The sequence below is a fragment of the Podarcis filfolensis genome, assembly GCF_964270895.1.
Source record: "Podarcis filfolensis genome assembly, chromosome: 18".
NCBI classification, from domain to species: domain Eukaryota; kingdom Metazoa; phylum Chordata; class Lepidosauria; order Squamata; family Lacertidae; genus Podarcis; species Podarcis filfolensis.
The window spans coordinates 2,585,272-2,600,794 of record NC_139622.1 but is presented as its reverse complement, the minus strand read 5'-3'; the positions used below and the strand labels follow the sequence as shown (position 1 = coordinate 2,600,794).

The 15,523-nt window shown below is 46.2% G+C and overlaps 1 protein-coding gene across 19 annotated transcripts in view; it reads right to left on the bottom strand.

The window, feature by feature from the left end:
• The window catches only part of GATAD2A (GATA zinc finger domain containing 2A), an 82,921-nt gene that overhangs the window by 11,232 nt on the left and 56,166 nt on the right, over positions 1-15,523 (bottom strand). For 10 of the 19 annotated variants that reach the window (XM_083594598.1, XM_083594592.1, XM_083594586.1 and 7 more), the window contains 5 exons: positions 9,123-9,252; positions 7,977-8,108; positions 6,341-6,433; positions 5,015-5,143; positions 3,212-3,400 (listed from right to left, as the gene is read on the bottom strand). In XM_083594598.1, coding sequence (XP_083450724.1) covers positions 3,212-3,400; positions 5,015-5,143; positions 6,341-6,433; positions 7,977-8,108; positions 9,123-9,252 — 673 coding nt within the window. The remainder of the gene's footprint in view (positions 1-3,211; positions 3,401-5,014; positions 5,144-6,340; positions 6,434-7,976; positions 8,109-9,122; positions 9,253-15,523) is intronic. The other 9 variants (XR_014543338.1, XR_014543339.1, XM_083594595.1 and 6 more) reach the window with 1 other exon arrangement.

Genomic DNA, 15,523 nt, shown 5'->3' with positions numbered 1-15,523 from the left:
TTAGAACCCAAAACTAAAATACTTTCAAGAATGTATAACTTGCTGCTAAAATGGAATACGCAGGATGAAACAGTTAAATCTGCTATGATTAAATGGGCGCAAGATGTTGGTCATAACATCATGTTTGCTGACTGGGAACGGTTGTGGACCACAGGTATGAAATTTACGGCATGTAATGCCCTAAGAGAGAATATTATGAAAATGATATACAGGTGGTACATGACACCAGTCAAGCTTGCAAAAATCTACCATTTGCCTGACAACAAATGTTGGAAGTGTAAAGAAAGTGAAGGAACATTCTTTCACCTTTGGTGGACATGCCCAAAGATTAAGGCTTTCTGGGAGATGATATATAACGAAATGAAAAAAATCTTTAGATATACATTCCTTAAGAAGCCAGAGGCCTTTCTCTTGGGCATGGTGGGCCAATTGGTGCCAAAGAAAGATAGAAATTTCTTTATGTACGCAACAACAGCAGCAAGAATTCTCATCGCAAAGTATTGGAAGACACAAGAGCTACCCACTCTGGAAGAATGGCAGATGAAGCTGATAGACTATATGGAATTGGCGGAAATGACTGACAGAATCCGAGACCTGGGAGAAGAGTTGGTGGAAGAAGACTGGAAGAAATTTAAAGACTATCTTCAGAAATATTATAAAATTAATGAGTGTTAAAATTGTGCTTGGATGGGTAATAAGTGGTAATTAGTGATAAAAGTTATTAAGATTATGCAAAAAAGGTATTGATAATTGGTTGAAAAATAGGGATATAGTATAGGTTATGGTACAAAGTTTAAACATTTGATAAAGGGTAAGAATTTGCTGAATTAAATATTTGAATGGGAATACAAAAAGGGGAAGGTGTGAGGAGGTCAAGAACATAAGCATATGAAATTGAGGTTACTGGAAAAATGGAATGGTTTTATTTTTTCTTTGTTTAAATGTAATTTTTCTTAATTAGTTGTGTTTTTCTTTTGTATTTTTTTTTCTTTTGTGTGTTTCTTTTTTCTGTAATTTATGGTTTTTTATTCTGTGAATTTCTATTTTTCTTTTTTGTAAAACTTTAATAAAAATCTTATAAAAAAATAAAAATAAAAAAAAGGTCATAGATTGTTTAATGGTCAAAGGCCTGGTTTAAGACTTTAAAACAGCCTTTGCAGTCACAAAAATAAGGCAGGTTCTGAAAATATACCCCTCGGAATTCAGTAGCCAGGTTGCTCATCAGGGTAAGACGGTTTGAGCATATTGAAGGAGCATCTCCACTCCCATCGTTCAGCCTGAGGTCCACCTCCCTGCCATCAGTGAGGTTACAGGGAACCAGGCAGAGGGCCTTCTCGGTGGTGGCGCCTGTCCTGTGGAATGCCCTCTCATCAGATTTCAAGGAGATAAACAACTATCTGACTTTTAGAAGATATCTGAAGGCAGCCCTGTTTAGGGAAATTTTTAATGCCTGATGTTTTATTGCTTTTTTGTCATTATCATTAATTCTGTGGTGAGCCGCCCAGAGTGGCTGCGGAAACCCAGCCAGATGGATGGGGTATAAATAATTTATTATTATTATTATTATTATTATTATTATTATTATTATTATTATTATCCTGGTCTGACTGCACTCACTACCAATTAGTTTCCAGTCCCAATCCAAAGTGCTGGTTTTGACCTATAAAGCCTTAAACGACTCAGGACCACAATATCTCAAGGACCCGTGGCCTCTCTCCATATGAACCTGCCTGGACCCTGAGATCACCTTCTGAGGCCCTTCTTTGTGTGCCTCCTCCTCAAGAGGTCCAGAGGGTGGCAACACAATAACAGGGCCTTTTCTGCAGTGGCTCCCTGTCTGTGGAATGCTCTCCCCCCAGGGACGTTTGCCTGGGGCCTTCATTATACACTATTAGGCGCCAGGCAAAAACTTTTCTTTTAACCAGGCCTTTGGCTGATTGACATCCAATGCCCGGGGAGGGGAGGGGGATTATTGTGCTGTTCCTGTTTTAATTTTCATTATGCATTTTGTGGTTTTTATATTGTGGTTTTATCTCGTGAACTGCCCTGAGACCTGCGGGTATAGGGCGGCATACAAATTTAAATAAACAACAACGTGTCTTCAACATTTGCCAAAATCTGTTTAGCGAAGGTGCCAAAATCTCTGGGGAGATTTTGAAGGCTTAGGATCTGCTGCACAGAAGACCTCTCCTTCCACCAACGCCCCCCCCCCCAAGCATCTGAAGTCAGAGAAATCGCCACTCTGCTGATCTCAGCACCCAAGGGGGTCTGCAGAGAAGGAGGCTGCCTTTCAGACTTTGGGGGCCTGAGTTGTTCAGGGCTTTGAACACCAACATAATAATAATAATAATAATAATAATAATAATAATAATAATAATAATTTTTTTATTTATATCCCGCCCTCCCCAGCCGAAGCCGGGCTCAGGGCGGCTAACATCAAATAATCAAACAATCAAATAATCCAACATTCTAAAAACATGTGCAACTTCAAACTGGACACGGAAAGTGGCCAGAATTTTAGTAGCAAGAAATTGGAAAAACACAACAATACCCAACACGGAAGATTGGCAAATCCTAATGGTAGAATATCTGCAGCTAGCGAAAACGACAGGAAGAGTAAGAGGTCAACCAAAACAAAAAGCCCTTAAGGATTGGAGAATCTTTAAAGAATATTTAGAAAACTATGGAATAAAAGGAAACAGCTTGGCAGAATTAGACTGATCCCTATATTGTATAAATGTAAGTTTGTAGGGAGGTAAAAAGAAATTACATAAGAAATATGTAACTGTGCGGTATAAAGTAATGGATAGACAAAGTACAGTGAGATAAATTGGAAGTCAGTTTTAAACTTCTTTTCTATAAATTTTATAATTGTGTTCAATACCAGGAGTATATATGATGATAATTATATTAATCTTCTTATATCTTATAGTGTGGTGGTTTGTTTGATTTTTCTGTTACTTGTTTGTTTGATTGAATGTTTGTTTACCTGTATGTACGTCTGTTTTTCATAAATGTATTTATTTTAAATTAATAAAGATATATTAAAAAAACCCCAAAAAACGAACTGGACACGGAAGTGAACTGGCAACCACTGCAGCTGTGTTAAAACACGAGTTATATAACGTATAAATGAGACTCCAGCTAGTACCACCTGGCTGCTGCCTCTGGGGTGGCGCCTGCCTGCCCCCCCGCTCTTGCAGCTCCTCACCTGTGGGATGTTGACCAGGAGGCTTGCATTGGGGACGTTGGCGACGCGGATGAGGCCCTGCTGAATGATGCGCTGGCCCTGGATCTGCACGCTGGGGACGGAGGCCCGCGGGGCCAGGAGCAGGGGAGGGGGCCCCGAGCTGGAGTGCTGGCGGATGTTGTGGATTTGCTGGGGAGACACAGAGATGGGCTGATATAGATGGGATCCGAGGGGGGATGGAAGAGAAATTTTAGAAGAGGGGGAGCGGAGGGTGACAGCCAAGGGGGAAGAAGGCAGAGAGGAAGATGGCGCAATGGGGGAGATGCAGAAAGGAGGGGGGAATAAGAGAGCAAGAATATTAACTTCTTTTTCCCTTTGAAGACAAGAAATGGCAGAAAAACTGATCCTCCACTTATATCCCAGCTTTTCCTCAGGGAGCTCAAGGTGGACTACATGGTTCACGCCCTCACTGAATCAAAACAACAACCCTGCCAGGTTGACTGAGAGGAGACAGGAGAGCCATCTTCAAATATCTGAAGGGCTGTCACATGGATGAAGGAACAAACTTGTTTTCTCCTGCTCTGGAGGGTAGGACTCGAACCCATGGCTTCAAGTTACAAGAAAGGAGATTCCAACTAAATTTCAGGAGGAACTTTCTGACAGTGAGAGTTGTTCCAACAGTGGAGCAGACTCCCTATGGAGGTTTCCAAGCAGAGCTTGGGTGGCCCTCTGCCATGGATGCTGAGGCAGAGATTTCTGCATTGCAGGGGGTTGGACTAGATGACCCTCGGGTCCCTTCCAACTCTACCATTCTATGATTCTATAGGTTGGTTAGGTTGAGATAGGCAGTGTCTGCCTCCCCGCCCCCCGCCAGGGAGTGCCCAGGGAGCTTCATGGCCAAGTGGGATTTGCAACCTGGTCTCTCCTGGGTCCTGAAGTGACCCTCTCACCACTGGCTCTCCAGGGGACAACTGGGCCACACCACAAGGTTGGAAGCTGACATTTCAGCCTTTCCCCATCTGCCAAACTCCCAGTCATAACGAAACACCCAACTGAATTCCACCAAGATTTAAGAGCATGGAGTTATCCATGTCCTTTGATTTCATGGAAACATAGAGCTGGAAGAGACCCACCAGGGTTATCTAGTCCAACTCCCTGTAATGCAGGGATTTTAATGGGTGTCCTCTGAGTAGGGCTAGCAGCTGATGCATCCCGATGTCTGAATTAAGCGCCACTTAAAGCAGGAGCCCACTACAGAATCACAGACCTGCGGAGTTGGAAGGGATGCTGAGGGCCACCTAGTCTAGTTCAACCCCCTGCAAGGCAGGAATATGCAAGCTGTTCCATACAGGGATCAAATCTGCAACCCTGGCACTATCAGCACTGTGCTCCATCTAACTCAACACTCTCTACACCAGAGCTTTCCAAACCCTTCATGTTGGTGACACGCTTTTTAGACATGCATCATTTCGCGACACAGCCATTCAGTTTCACTAGTAAACTGGAGGTTAAACTAAGCCCTTTTGCAGCCCCAGGAGGAGTGCAGGGAATGTTTGTGCAACACACCCACACACTGCAGCCGACACACTAAGGTGTTGCGACACAAAGTTTGGAAAGCTCTCCTCTACCCTGACAGACCGTGGCTCCCCCAGGGTTTCAGACAGGGGTCCCTTCTTGGAGAAGCTGCCGTAGACTGAACCCAGGACCTTCTGCCTGCAGGGTGCATGCTCTGGCCCTGAGCTGCAGCCCCAACTGAGCCCTTCAAGCTGAGGCTGTGGGGGCAGAAAGAAAACGGAAAGCACAAGGTGGGGAAAAGCAGCTCACCTGTGCTCCTCTCACCAGAGGAGGCATGACTATCTGCGTGTTCTGCTGAGAGCCCAGCTTCGAAGATGCCTGCTGCCCTCCGCGGATCAAGGGGGGAGGAATAACAGTCCCGGGAATACGCGAGGAATTCTGTATGGCACGAGAAGACAAAGGAAGTGAAGGAGGAAGTCCGTTCTATAAGCACCCCACCCACCGATGCATCATTTGTCACCAGAATCTTTGCTATATTCTTCAGGAGGTCCTGAAAACAGACCAGTGATTTCCAAAACGGACTAAAGAAGAGCGTTAGGGCCAGTGTGGTGTAGTGGTTAGAGTCGGGCTAGGATCTGGGGAAGACCAGGGTTTCCCAAACTTGAGTCTCCAGCTGTTGTTGGACTACAACCCCCTTCATCCCTAGCTAGCAGGACCAAAAACAGCCGGAGACCCAAGTTTGGGAAACCCTGCTCTAACCACACCACACTGGCCCTCATCACATGGTCGCTGACAAGGCACAATCACAGGGTTGTTGTCAGGGGATTAAAGAAGGAGAGGGAGAATCATGCAAGCCGCCTTGAGTTCCATGGAGAAAAAGGGGGGATATAAATGCAACAAATAAATAGATTTGCTTGGGGTGGGGGATGATGTCTTTCTTGCCCCAGAACCTCCAAGTAGGGTGCCTGTTGCCCACCTGGGGGTGAGTGGCTGGGGGAGACTTAAGGTCCCAAGAGTCAGCCTCTGGGGGGTCTTTCCACTGGACTGAACCCAGCAGAGGCTTCTTCCTGTTGTGTTTCTGAATAAGCAACTCCCCTGGCCTTAGCCGCCTTCAGCTTCTGCAGGAGACTCCCTGTACTGGGCTACATCTGAGGAGACTCAGCCAATCCCAATGCAGAGAGAAGGTGTCTAATTCTTAACCGCTGGGTGCTTAAAAAGAAGAAGCACATTTTAACATTTTGAGGGAAGGAGTGAAATGTGGCGGCTTTGTAATTCAGGAAAAAAATATATACTTGGGAGCACCAGTGTAGGTTTTGGTTCCCTTGCTGTTGAACAGCTTTGGATATCTGTCAGACTTGCAAACTTGCACTGTTCTGTTAGCGTTAGCAAGATCTGCTCCCCAGTCCCCCCAACAAACAGCGCAGAAACTGACCTGCCTACGGTTCAAGCAAGGCTGCATATTTGCTGGTCTGAACCAACTTGCAAGAGGTCTCATCTGCTGGGATGGCTCTGCCAGAGCATTCGGGCCAACAAACTGCATTCCCCTCCTTAACCTCCTCACTCCCCACCCAAAATGCACACACAGCTTTGCTTCCAGTTCTGCCGTGTGCGGACGGCTCCCTTGTGTTTACTGACCTGGAGGAGGGCTGACTTGCTGGAGGCGATGCTCTGCGTCCCTCGCACCAACGGTGGGGGAGTCGCCACGGCATTTCCTGAGGAGCCGGTGGGCTACAAGGAGCATCAGCCAAAAGGGGCACGTTGCAGGGGATCGGGGGAGAGAGATCAAAGAGAGATCAATTAGGGAACAGACAACTGAAAATCCTTGGGAGTGTTGCGGTAGTTGGCTTCTCCACCTGCCCATACCCAACACTCTCTCTTCCTGTGTCCTGGGGATACAGAAACTGCCTTGTATTGAATCAGACCATAGTCTGTCTAGCTCAGATTTGTATACCCTAAACGGCAGTGCATTCAAATAATCCATCAATTTTTAATGTATGTATCTATATCTATATCTTTATCCACATCCATATATATATATATATATATATATATATATATATATATATATAGGCTATATATATATATATATAGCCAAAGGCCTTCACAACGAACAGCAGAAAAGCTTCCCTGTAAAACCACACAATGCAAGTCTATAAAAGTCTACAGCGTAAAAGTTTACAACATAAAATTTAAAATTACAATGCAGTAACATAGCTGGATTTCCCATCTGCCGTATACCATCTTCCCTGACTGCTGGGGGCCACTAGGAACCGTTGCCGAACATCTCGAGGGTAACAAGTCCAGGGACGGGGGTGGGCAGAGGGGGAGGAGGCTTCTCAGTCCCTACAGTATTTTCTATAGAGCACACCCAGCAACCAACTGTATGTCTTGCTGGGATGCCTGAAAGCGGAGAGCAAAGTGGTAGACTGCTGCTGAACAGGGAAGTTCTGTTTGGCTTCTCAACAGCCGTTGGCGGCTCCAAGACTGGGATGGGGCACCCTGTGGGCCCCCCACTCCAGATGTGGTCAGGCTCAATTCTCAAGCAGCCCCCACACAGCCAGCTCTTAGGGATGCTGAGAGCTTGAGGCTGGTGGACCCTGAATCGCCACAGGTCCCCATGCTTGTTCCAGAGGGAGGGGTGGTGTGCCACTGCATTTAGAAATTAGCCTACTGAAATGTTGCTCCGCCCACTTTTGCCCCCAGCCCCACCCACCACGGCCATGCAGGGCCCTCCCCAGAAGGGAGTGTGGTCCTCAGGCTTAATCCCTGTACCCCACCACTGAAAGAATTACTTTAAGACACTTTCCAGAACAACATCTCTATTTGCCTGTTGTTGGGGGGGTGTGTGGAACTGGGATAAGTCTTTGAATGTACTGTTTATCACACTCTGTGGAGCTTACTTCTGAGTAGCTTGCAAGTATTGGGAGTAGCTTGCAAGCTTGGGAATATTTTAAACCAGGGGCATCCAAGGGTGAAGCAGGGCAATCTTTATTCTATGTGAGTTCACCCAGAAGGCTTTTGCACCCAGTGGCAGCGTGCGGCCAAGAGAGTCTCTCAGGGGAAAGGAGCCCTCGATGGGCCTACAGTGTTAGAAATAAATAAGAGCTAGGCACCAAATGGCTCCTTCAACCAGGGTTACAGTCCCCAAAACAGAATGCTCAGTTGCCACCTGACGGCTCAAAAGTCAATGTGACTGTTTGGTTCCTGAAATTCTTGGGACACCCTTGGCAATCCACCGCGGAGTAGCCGGCAGCAAGCGAAGCGTTCTCACCTTCTGAGCCGTCGTCTCCTTCTGTATCTGACTCTGCCGCAGTTTCTTCAGCAGGACAAGTTTGGCCTCCTCTAACCGCAGCTCCTCCTTCAGCTGCTTGATCATCTGCTCCCGCTCCTCGGGGCTGCTCTTCTGCAAGAGGGAAAGGGGGTTAATTCTCCAGTTAGGGGGTTTGCCAAAAGGGATGACGTTTTGGGGAGGGGTCTACAGGGAAGAGAGGTGGCAGCCATGGGGAGGTAAGGGCTGCAGGACGGCCCCAGCCAGCAGAGTGGATCCAGACCTCCTTCCTCCCTTCCTTGCTCTATGGGCCCCTTTGACAGGTGGGTGGGGCTGCTCACCTGTCAATCACCTGCCATTATGGATGCCCAGTGACAACGTCACCTTTTGTTTTGCTTGCCTGCAGGCGTGGTTTGGGGACAGCACCTGCAGATTGGAACTGTCACATGTGGCATGTGACTCTTAATCTCAGGCTCATGGGTTCAAGCCCCACATTGGGCAAAAGACTCCTGGATCGCAGGGGGTTGGACTAGGTGACCCTTGGAATCCCTTCCTACTGTACAATTCTATGCGATGAAGCAGGCACCTTCACCAATCCCTTTCCAGCACCGGCTAAAAACATTTTTTGTTTAGACAAGCCTAGTCAGATATTTAGAAAGCTGGTGTGAGTTTTAATCTGCTTGCAGTCTACTGCATTTTAGCTTTTTAAATATCTCAATTATTATTGTTAATCTTTCTTAGTGATATTATTTTCCAATAATAAAACTGTACAGTGGAAATTCGGAAGCCGAAAGCCTGTAAACTTGAACATTTCGGTTCCCGAACAATCAAAAAAAAGGAAGTGATTTTTCCAGTTTTCTAATGATTTTCAGAAGCCAAACGTCCAGCGTGGTTTCCGATTGGCTGCAGGTAAAGCCCCAGAGGCTGCAGAAGTCAAGGCAAGGAGTGACTGGGTGAATCAGTTTTAGCAAAATGTGCATGGATGAGGGGCAGAAGAGATGTACAAAAAGGGATTGCTTGTTTCAGCGCTGCACCCAAGGAAAAGTCCCAGCGGAAGACAGAACAGGAGGAAGCTATGAAAACAGAAAGCTCACAGCTGCCTGGCCTGAATGCATCGAGTGAGGAGAGGCAGCAAGGGCAAAGACTTACCATCAGCGCCTCTGTGCTGGTCTCCTTTAACGGGATTTTCGTCAATCCATTCATTCTTGGGCTCGACGGCTCGTTGTCCGATAGTACTATTACATCAGGCGAAGGGACCCTCCTCTCTCGCTTGACGTCGCTGGAGGAGCCACCCCACACGCAAAAAGAAAAGCAGAGAGAAGAGGAGAGAATAAATAACAGTAAATTAAGACAACACAGTGAAACAGTTCCAGCTGGCTGTTGTTCAATTAACACCCCACCTTCCCCAATGTATGTCCTTCAGAGAGGCTGCTGCGCTTCATCATCCCTGACCACTAGTCATGCTGACTGCTGGGAGATGGAGCGCCAAAGGTTTTGCGGTCCTGCAGCAGGAAGAGGCATTCCTCTTTCTCAGGAGAGAATGGCTCTTTTAAACAGAGGCATTCCTCCACATCTTGTATAAAGCTGCTACCAAACCTTTTCAGGGCACTGTCCCCCCAGGTCCCATAAACTCACCCCCAGTCCCCCTACCCTGCAGAAAGCATCGTTCAGAACAGCGGTTTGCACAGCCCACTGAAGCAGACAACACAATCAAATTCAGCAACAACTGGGTGCACATTTATTCAACATCCAACTGAAACTATTTAGTTTCGACAAAATTGATGAACTTGATCCAGGGATGCTGGCTTTTCGACAGCTATTTATACCTGCTAGGCAGTGACACTGCCCACTTGGAGAACTACTGCAGTACAGAATGCTCCTTCTGAGAGCAGGGATGGGGCACCAGTGACCCCAGATGTTGTTGCACTATAACTATGTCAATCACGGCTGGCTGTTGGCTGGGGCTCTAGGTTTGGGAAGGCTGGCCAAACATGCGGACTGGTCTTTGGAGGGGAGACACCAATATTTTTATTCATTTATTACCAAATGTACATCTCCTTCAAGGAGATCGAGATGGTGGGTATGGTTCTTGCCACACGTACAAGCACTCCTCATGGCATGCCTGTGAGGCAGGGTAAACTGAGTGTGAGTAGCCCAAGTTGCAAGGCAGAGTGGGGATTCGAACCCAGGTCTCTCAAGGTCTTGAGACTAGGAGCTTCTAGTTCAGCTCAGAGACTTAGATCAAGCTCTCAGGGCCTTCTGGTGTGAGACACGAAGCTACAGGGAACCCTGTGGAATGCCATCCCATCAGATGTCAAGGAAATAAGTATTATTATGATGATGTTTAATCTTACTGTTTATTAGTAGATTCTAATGAATTATTGAATATTGCTTTATTTGATAAGTTGTTCATTTGAAAGTTATTGTGACTTTTTATATTGATCTGATTGCTATTATTCATGTTCTATGTGTTATTATGTTTTTGTATATACTGGAAGCCGCTCAGAGTGCCTGGGGCAACCCAGTTTGATGGGCGGGGAACATAAAATTCTTGCTGTTGTCAATTGGCAGAACTTTCACCCCACTTGTAGCAAGTGGTCTCAAGGAGAGGTTTCTGTGGATTCTGCAATACTTAGAAGAGTCTCTAGAGGGCAGCCTAATACAATTCAAAATGCATCATTCCTCCAAATGGGGACAAAAGGTGAGAGAGAGGTTATTTCCCTTCCCCATTTCTTAAGAACCACGCCAGATCTGTGGACCCAATAGGACCCCATGCAATTAAACCATAACTCAACGGAGACCCACTAAACTTGAGAGGCTCAAGCCAGATATAGCACAGCTTGTGAAAGAGCACACTTTCCCTGCAAACATTACGCAAAGGGTCCTATTCCTTCTTAGAATTATAGTGTTGGAGGGGGTTCTAGGGGTCCTCTAGTCCAACCCCCTGCAATGCAGGAATATACAGCTGCCCCTTATGGGGATTGAACCTGCAGCACTGGCATTATCAACACTAGGCTGATAACCAACGGTGGTCTCCAGGCTGACTTTCCCAAGTCGCAATGGACTCAGCTAGGGCCAGGGCCTTTTCAGTACTGGCCCCGACTTGGTGGAACACTCTGGCACAAGAGACCAGGGCCCTGCAGGACTTGACGTCTTTCCGCAGGGCCTGCAAGACAGAGCTGTTCCGCCTGGCCTTTGGTTTGGACTCAGTCTGACCCTTATGTTTCCCTCCTTTTATGGTTTTGATCTATGGGCTACTTTTAAAATGTGGCTGCATATTAAATTGCATTTTAACCTGTATTTTAAATTGTCCGCTCCCCCCATTATGGTTTTACTGTGATTTTATTGGTGTTAGCCGCCCTGAGCCCAGCTCTGGCCCGGGAGAGCGGGGTATAAATACAATTTATTATTATTATTATTAACAAAAAGTAAAGGTAAAGGGATCCCTGACCATTAGGTCCAGTCGTGGGCGACTCTGGGGTTGCGGCACTCATCTCGCTGTACTGGCCGAGGGAGCCGGCATACAGCTTCCGGGTCATGTGGCCAGCAGGACTAAGCTGCTTCTGGCGAACCAGAGCAGCACACGGAAATGCCGTTTACCTTCCTGCCGGAGTGGTACCTATTTATCTACTTGCACTTGGACGTGCTTTCGAACTGCGATGGGAGCCATCTGTTGGTTACAGTGTGGTGCTGAGAACACCAAGGTTACAGGTTCAATCCCCATAAGGGATAGATGCATATTCCTGTATTGCAGGGGGTTGGACTAGATGATCCTAGAGGGTCCCTTCCAACTCTGATCCTTTTCTCCTCACAGTAGCCCCAAAGGGAATCCCACAAGCAGGACTACAGCACAACACCGACTCTCCCCAGTTACGACTCCCAGCAACCCATTTTTAAAGGTGTTTATTGCCTCTGACCGTGGAGCCCATTCATTTCAATAGGTCTACTCAAAGTGGAACTAACTTAGGTAAAACATTTTTCTTGCAGTTGATGCAGATACTGGCCAATGTACAGTCATACCTCATGTTACGTTTGCTTCATGTTATGTTCTTTCAGGTTACGTCCCGCGGCAACCCGGAAGTACCGGAAAGGGTTACTTCCGAGTTTTGCCGCTCGCGCATTGCGCAGAAGCACTAAATTGCACTTTGCGCATGCACACAAGCACCAAATCGCACCATACACCCGCACGGTGCTTCAGGTTGCGCTTTTCATGTTGCGAACAGGCCTCCGGGACGGATCCTGTTCGCAACCAGAGGTACCACTGTACGCTTCCTTGAAAACTTTTCAGCTCCGGCTTGTGGCTTTTTAAAGTGTCAAGTTTTGCAGGAATGAACTCTTGAGGAAGAAAGCAGTTTCTACCAGGCCAATGCCAAGTTTGGAGAAGGGGGCAGTCGTAGAGAGGGGACACAAACAGCTTACGATTTCAAACAATGCAAATAAGGCCCTCTCTTTGGGAGATACCTGGGTTTGGGACGTCTGCAACATTCCAGCCCTGACTACAGAAGGGAATGTCCAGTCTGGATCACAGAATTGTAGAGTTGGAAGGGACCCCAAGGCCCATCTAGTCCAACCCCTTGCAACGCAGGAATCTCAGCACCCTCTTCTTACAGAGGGCCCACTATACCAGCCTGCTTTTAACAAAGGAGAGCACTCCCACTTCCCTGCCACAAAATACTATCAAGCAGAAAGCTTCCCAGCACACCCACTCCTCCAATTTGCGAACTGTGCAAGATGTTTTCTCTGATCCGGAACCTCTGCTGCCTTGTGGGATGATGATGATGATGATGATTATACACCACCCTTCATCTGGAGGTCTTTGGGAGAAGAAAAGGCTAAGGAATAAATCCTACTCAAATCCAGAGTGGAGTCCCTAAGGTGGCGCCTTGTCCGCCTCCTTCTGGCAACTCCTGCAGCCCAGCTGGTGCCCAACGTCTTGCTCTGCTTTCCTTTGGACCCCTCAGCGAGGCTGAGAGGGGGGTCTTGTCATCTGGGCAGCCCAGGACCCCCAGACCCACGGCCCAGGCTTGCACCCAGGGGGGAAGTGACTTCAGTGCTGCTAACACAGTGGGCTGGCTTCACCCCTGGAGGCAGACTCCATTGCATCTCGAGACAGATGGATGCCCAAGGCAGCAGCGAGATGTAAATTCAGCCTGGGAAGTGGTCGAATTTTGGGTTCAGAAGCTCCTGGTTTGATGCCCAGCATTTCCAGACACGGCTGAGAAAAAGAGATCTTGTATCTGAAACCCTGGAGAGCCACTGGGGATCCTGAGCTGCACTCTTGCACAGAAAAGGAATCGTCCAAGTTTTAACCCCTTCTGCTACGTGCGAACTAAAAATCTCTCGCACACATCCACAATGCACACGGTCACCCTTGTATAATCAGTTATCACAGCATCATCATAAGACGTTGAACTCCCCCCCTCCATGCCGCCAAAAAAGTCACATGATCCCATTGGTCATGTGGATTAAAAAAAACAACCCAAAAAACAATTCCTTTCCACATCCTGGAAAAAGTCATGGCAACCAACCGGTCGGAACTGGTTTCGTGACACATTTGCTTTCATTTTGTGGAGTGGGAAGTTGTTGTTCGGGTGGGGGGAGAAAGGAAGGGAGGAGGAGGAGGAGGAGGAAGAGAAGGCGGAGACAGGTAGTGGAAAGAAAATGGAGGGGGTCGGAAGGAGGAAAAGTCTCTCTCATTCAGACACACACAGAAAAAAAGGGCAGGCAGGCGGGCAAAGACGAAGAACCTTAAAAAACTTTCTGAAACCAGCTGAACTGTGAGATTCTGCAGAACCTGTTTTGTACACCTAACATTTTTTTTTATTTCTGCATTTAACATTGTCATTCCTCCTGCTTCGTTTTAAGGCACTAATTTTGTTGGTCAAGTTGCATCATTTTGCATAATATCTTTATATATTTATTGCAGTGACTACCAAACAGAAACTTTCTATTCTTATGGCAATAGATATTATGATTATTATTTAGATTTATATAAATTCATTAAATTTATATATCGCCCTTCATCCAAAGATCACAGAGGGTAGTTTACAACATAAAACCACAAAATGCATAACATAGTATACATATTTTTAAAAAACCAAACCATTACTATATGTGGCTTCAGCGATTAATGGCATCCTACCAGGTTCAAGAAAAAACTTGTCTGAAGTGCTGTTTTGTTGCTTTCATTATTAGCTACCTACTCACGCAATTTGATGTTTCTAGGTGGGTTTCATCCAACTAAGAGTAGACCCATTAAGGAACTTAAGGTAGTTCATTCATTTCAATAGCTCTGCTCTCTAGCTAATGTTGGATATAACCTACAATAGTGTATGGATTTGTTTTCTGTATTGATTCGCATTACTGTATTTTAGATTTTTTTTTTACTGCAGCATTTATTGTTCATGTGGGTATTTCTATTTTTAATATTATCATTATTATCATTATTTATTTTCAATTATTTATATGCCGCTTATTAACAACAGCCACGAAGCAGCGTACAGTATAATAAATTCAAAACAATGCAAATATCTATTATGATCACCATCATCATCAACAACAATTTTATATACCAAAAGGTCCTACAATGCAAATGATTTATTTTCAACAGTTTATGTACCACTCAATGACAACAGCCCCTAAGCAGTGGATAATAAACTCAAAACAATGCAAACAACTATTAGAATTACAGTGGTACCTCTAGTTGCGGACACGATCCATTCTGGGGTGCCGTTCGCACCCTGAAAAGTCCGCTGTGCAAGCGCAGAGCGCGATAGAGCGCTTCTGCACATGTGTGAAGCGTGCAGAACGCTTCTGCGCAGGGAGCGGGCACGGCGAAACCCGGAAGTATACACTTCAGGGTTTGCCATGTTCGCACCTGAAAAGCTGCAATGTGAAGCAAACACAACAAGAGGTATGACAGTATAAAGTTAGAAGAGACCCTGAGGATCATGCAGGAATATGTAGCTGTCCGGGGATCAAACCTGCAACCTTGGCATTATCAGCACTGCGCTCTAACCAACTGAGTTATTACTATTTTCAACAATTTATATATCACTCAACTGCAGCAGCCTCTACGCAGCAGCGTATAATAAACTCAAAACAATGCAAACAACAACAGCAGCTGAAAATGAAAATATCAGGGTACCCCACTTTGGGTACAATGGTGGGAAATGTATGCAAATCTAAGGAAGACACTGCAAGGAAAAACTCTGCACAAAATCACACACTTCTACTGCCCACAGCGCTTTTTAGGTGGGGCCTCCTCCCTTGTTCAAACGTCAACATACCACATACGTTTACTTGGGAGCAAGCCTCCATCAGGTCCAGTGGAACTTATTCCCCCCAAATATTAAAGTCCTTTTTCAGGGGGTTGGGCGTTGGAGGAAGGATGAAGGATAAGAGAATGGTTGCATTGGAAGGGACCCCTGTGGGTCATATAGTCCAACCCCCTGCAACAGCTGTCCAGGCAGCTTTTTCTTCTTTCTTCTTTTACTGCAGCATTTATTGTTCATGTGGGTATTTCTATTTTTAATATTATCATTATCATC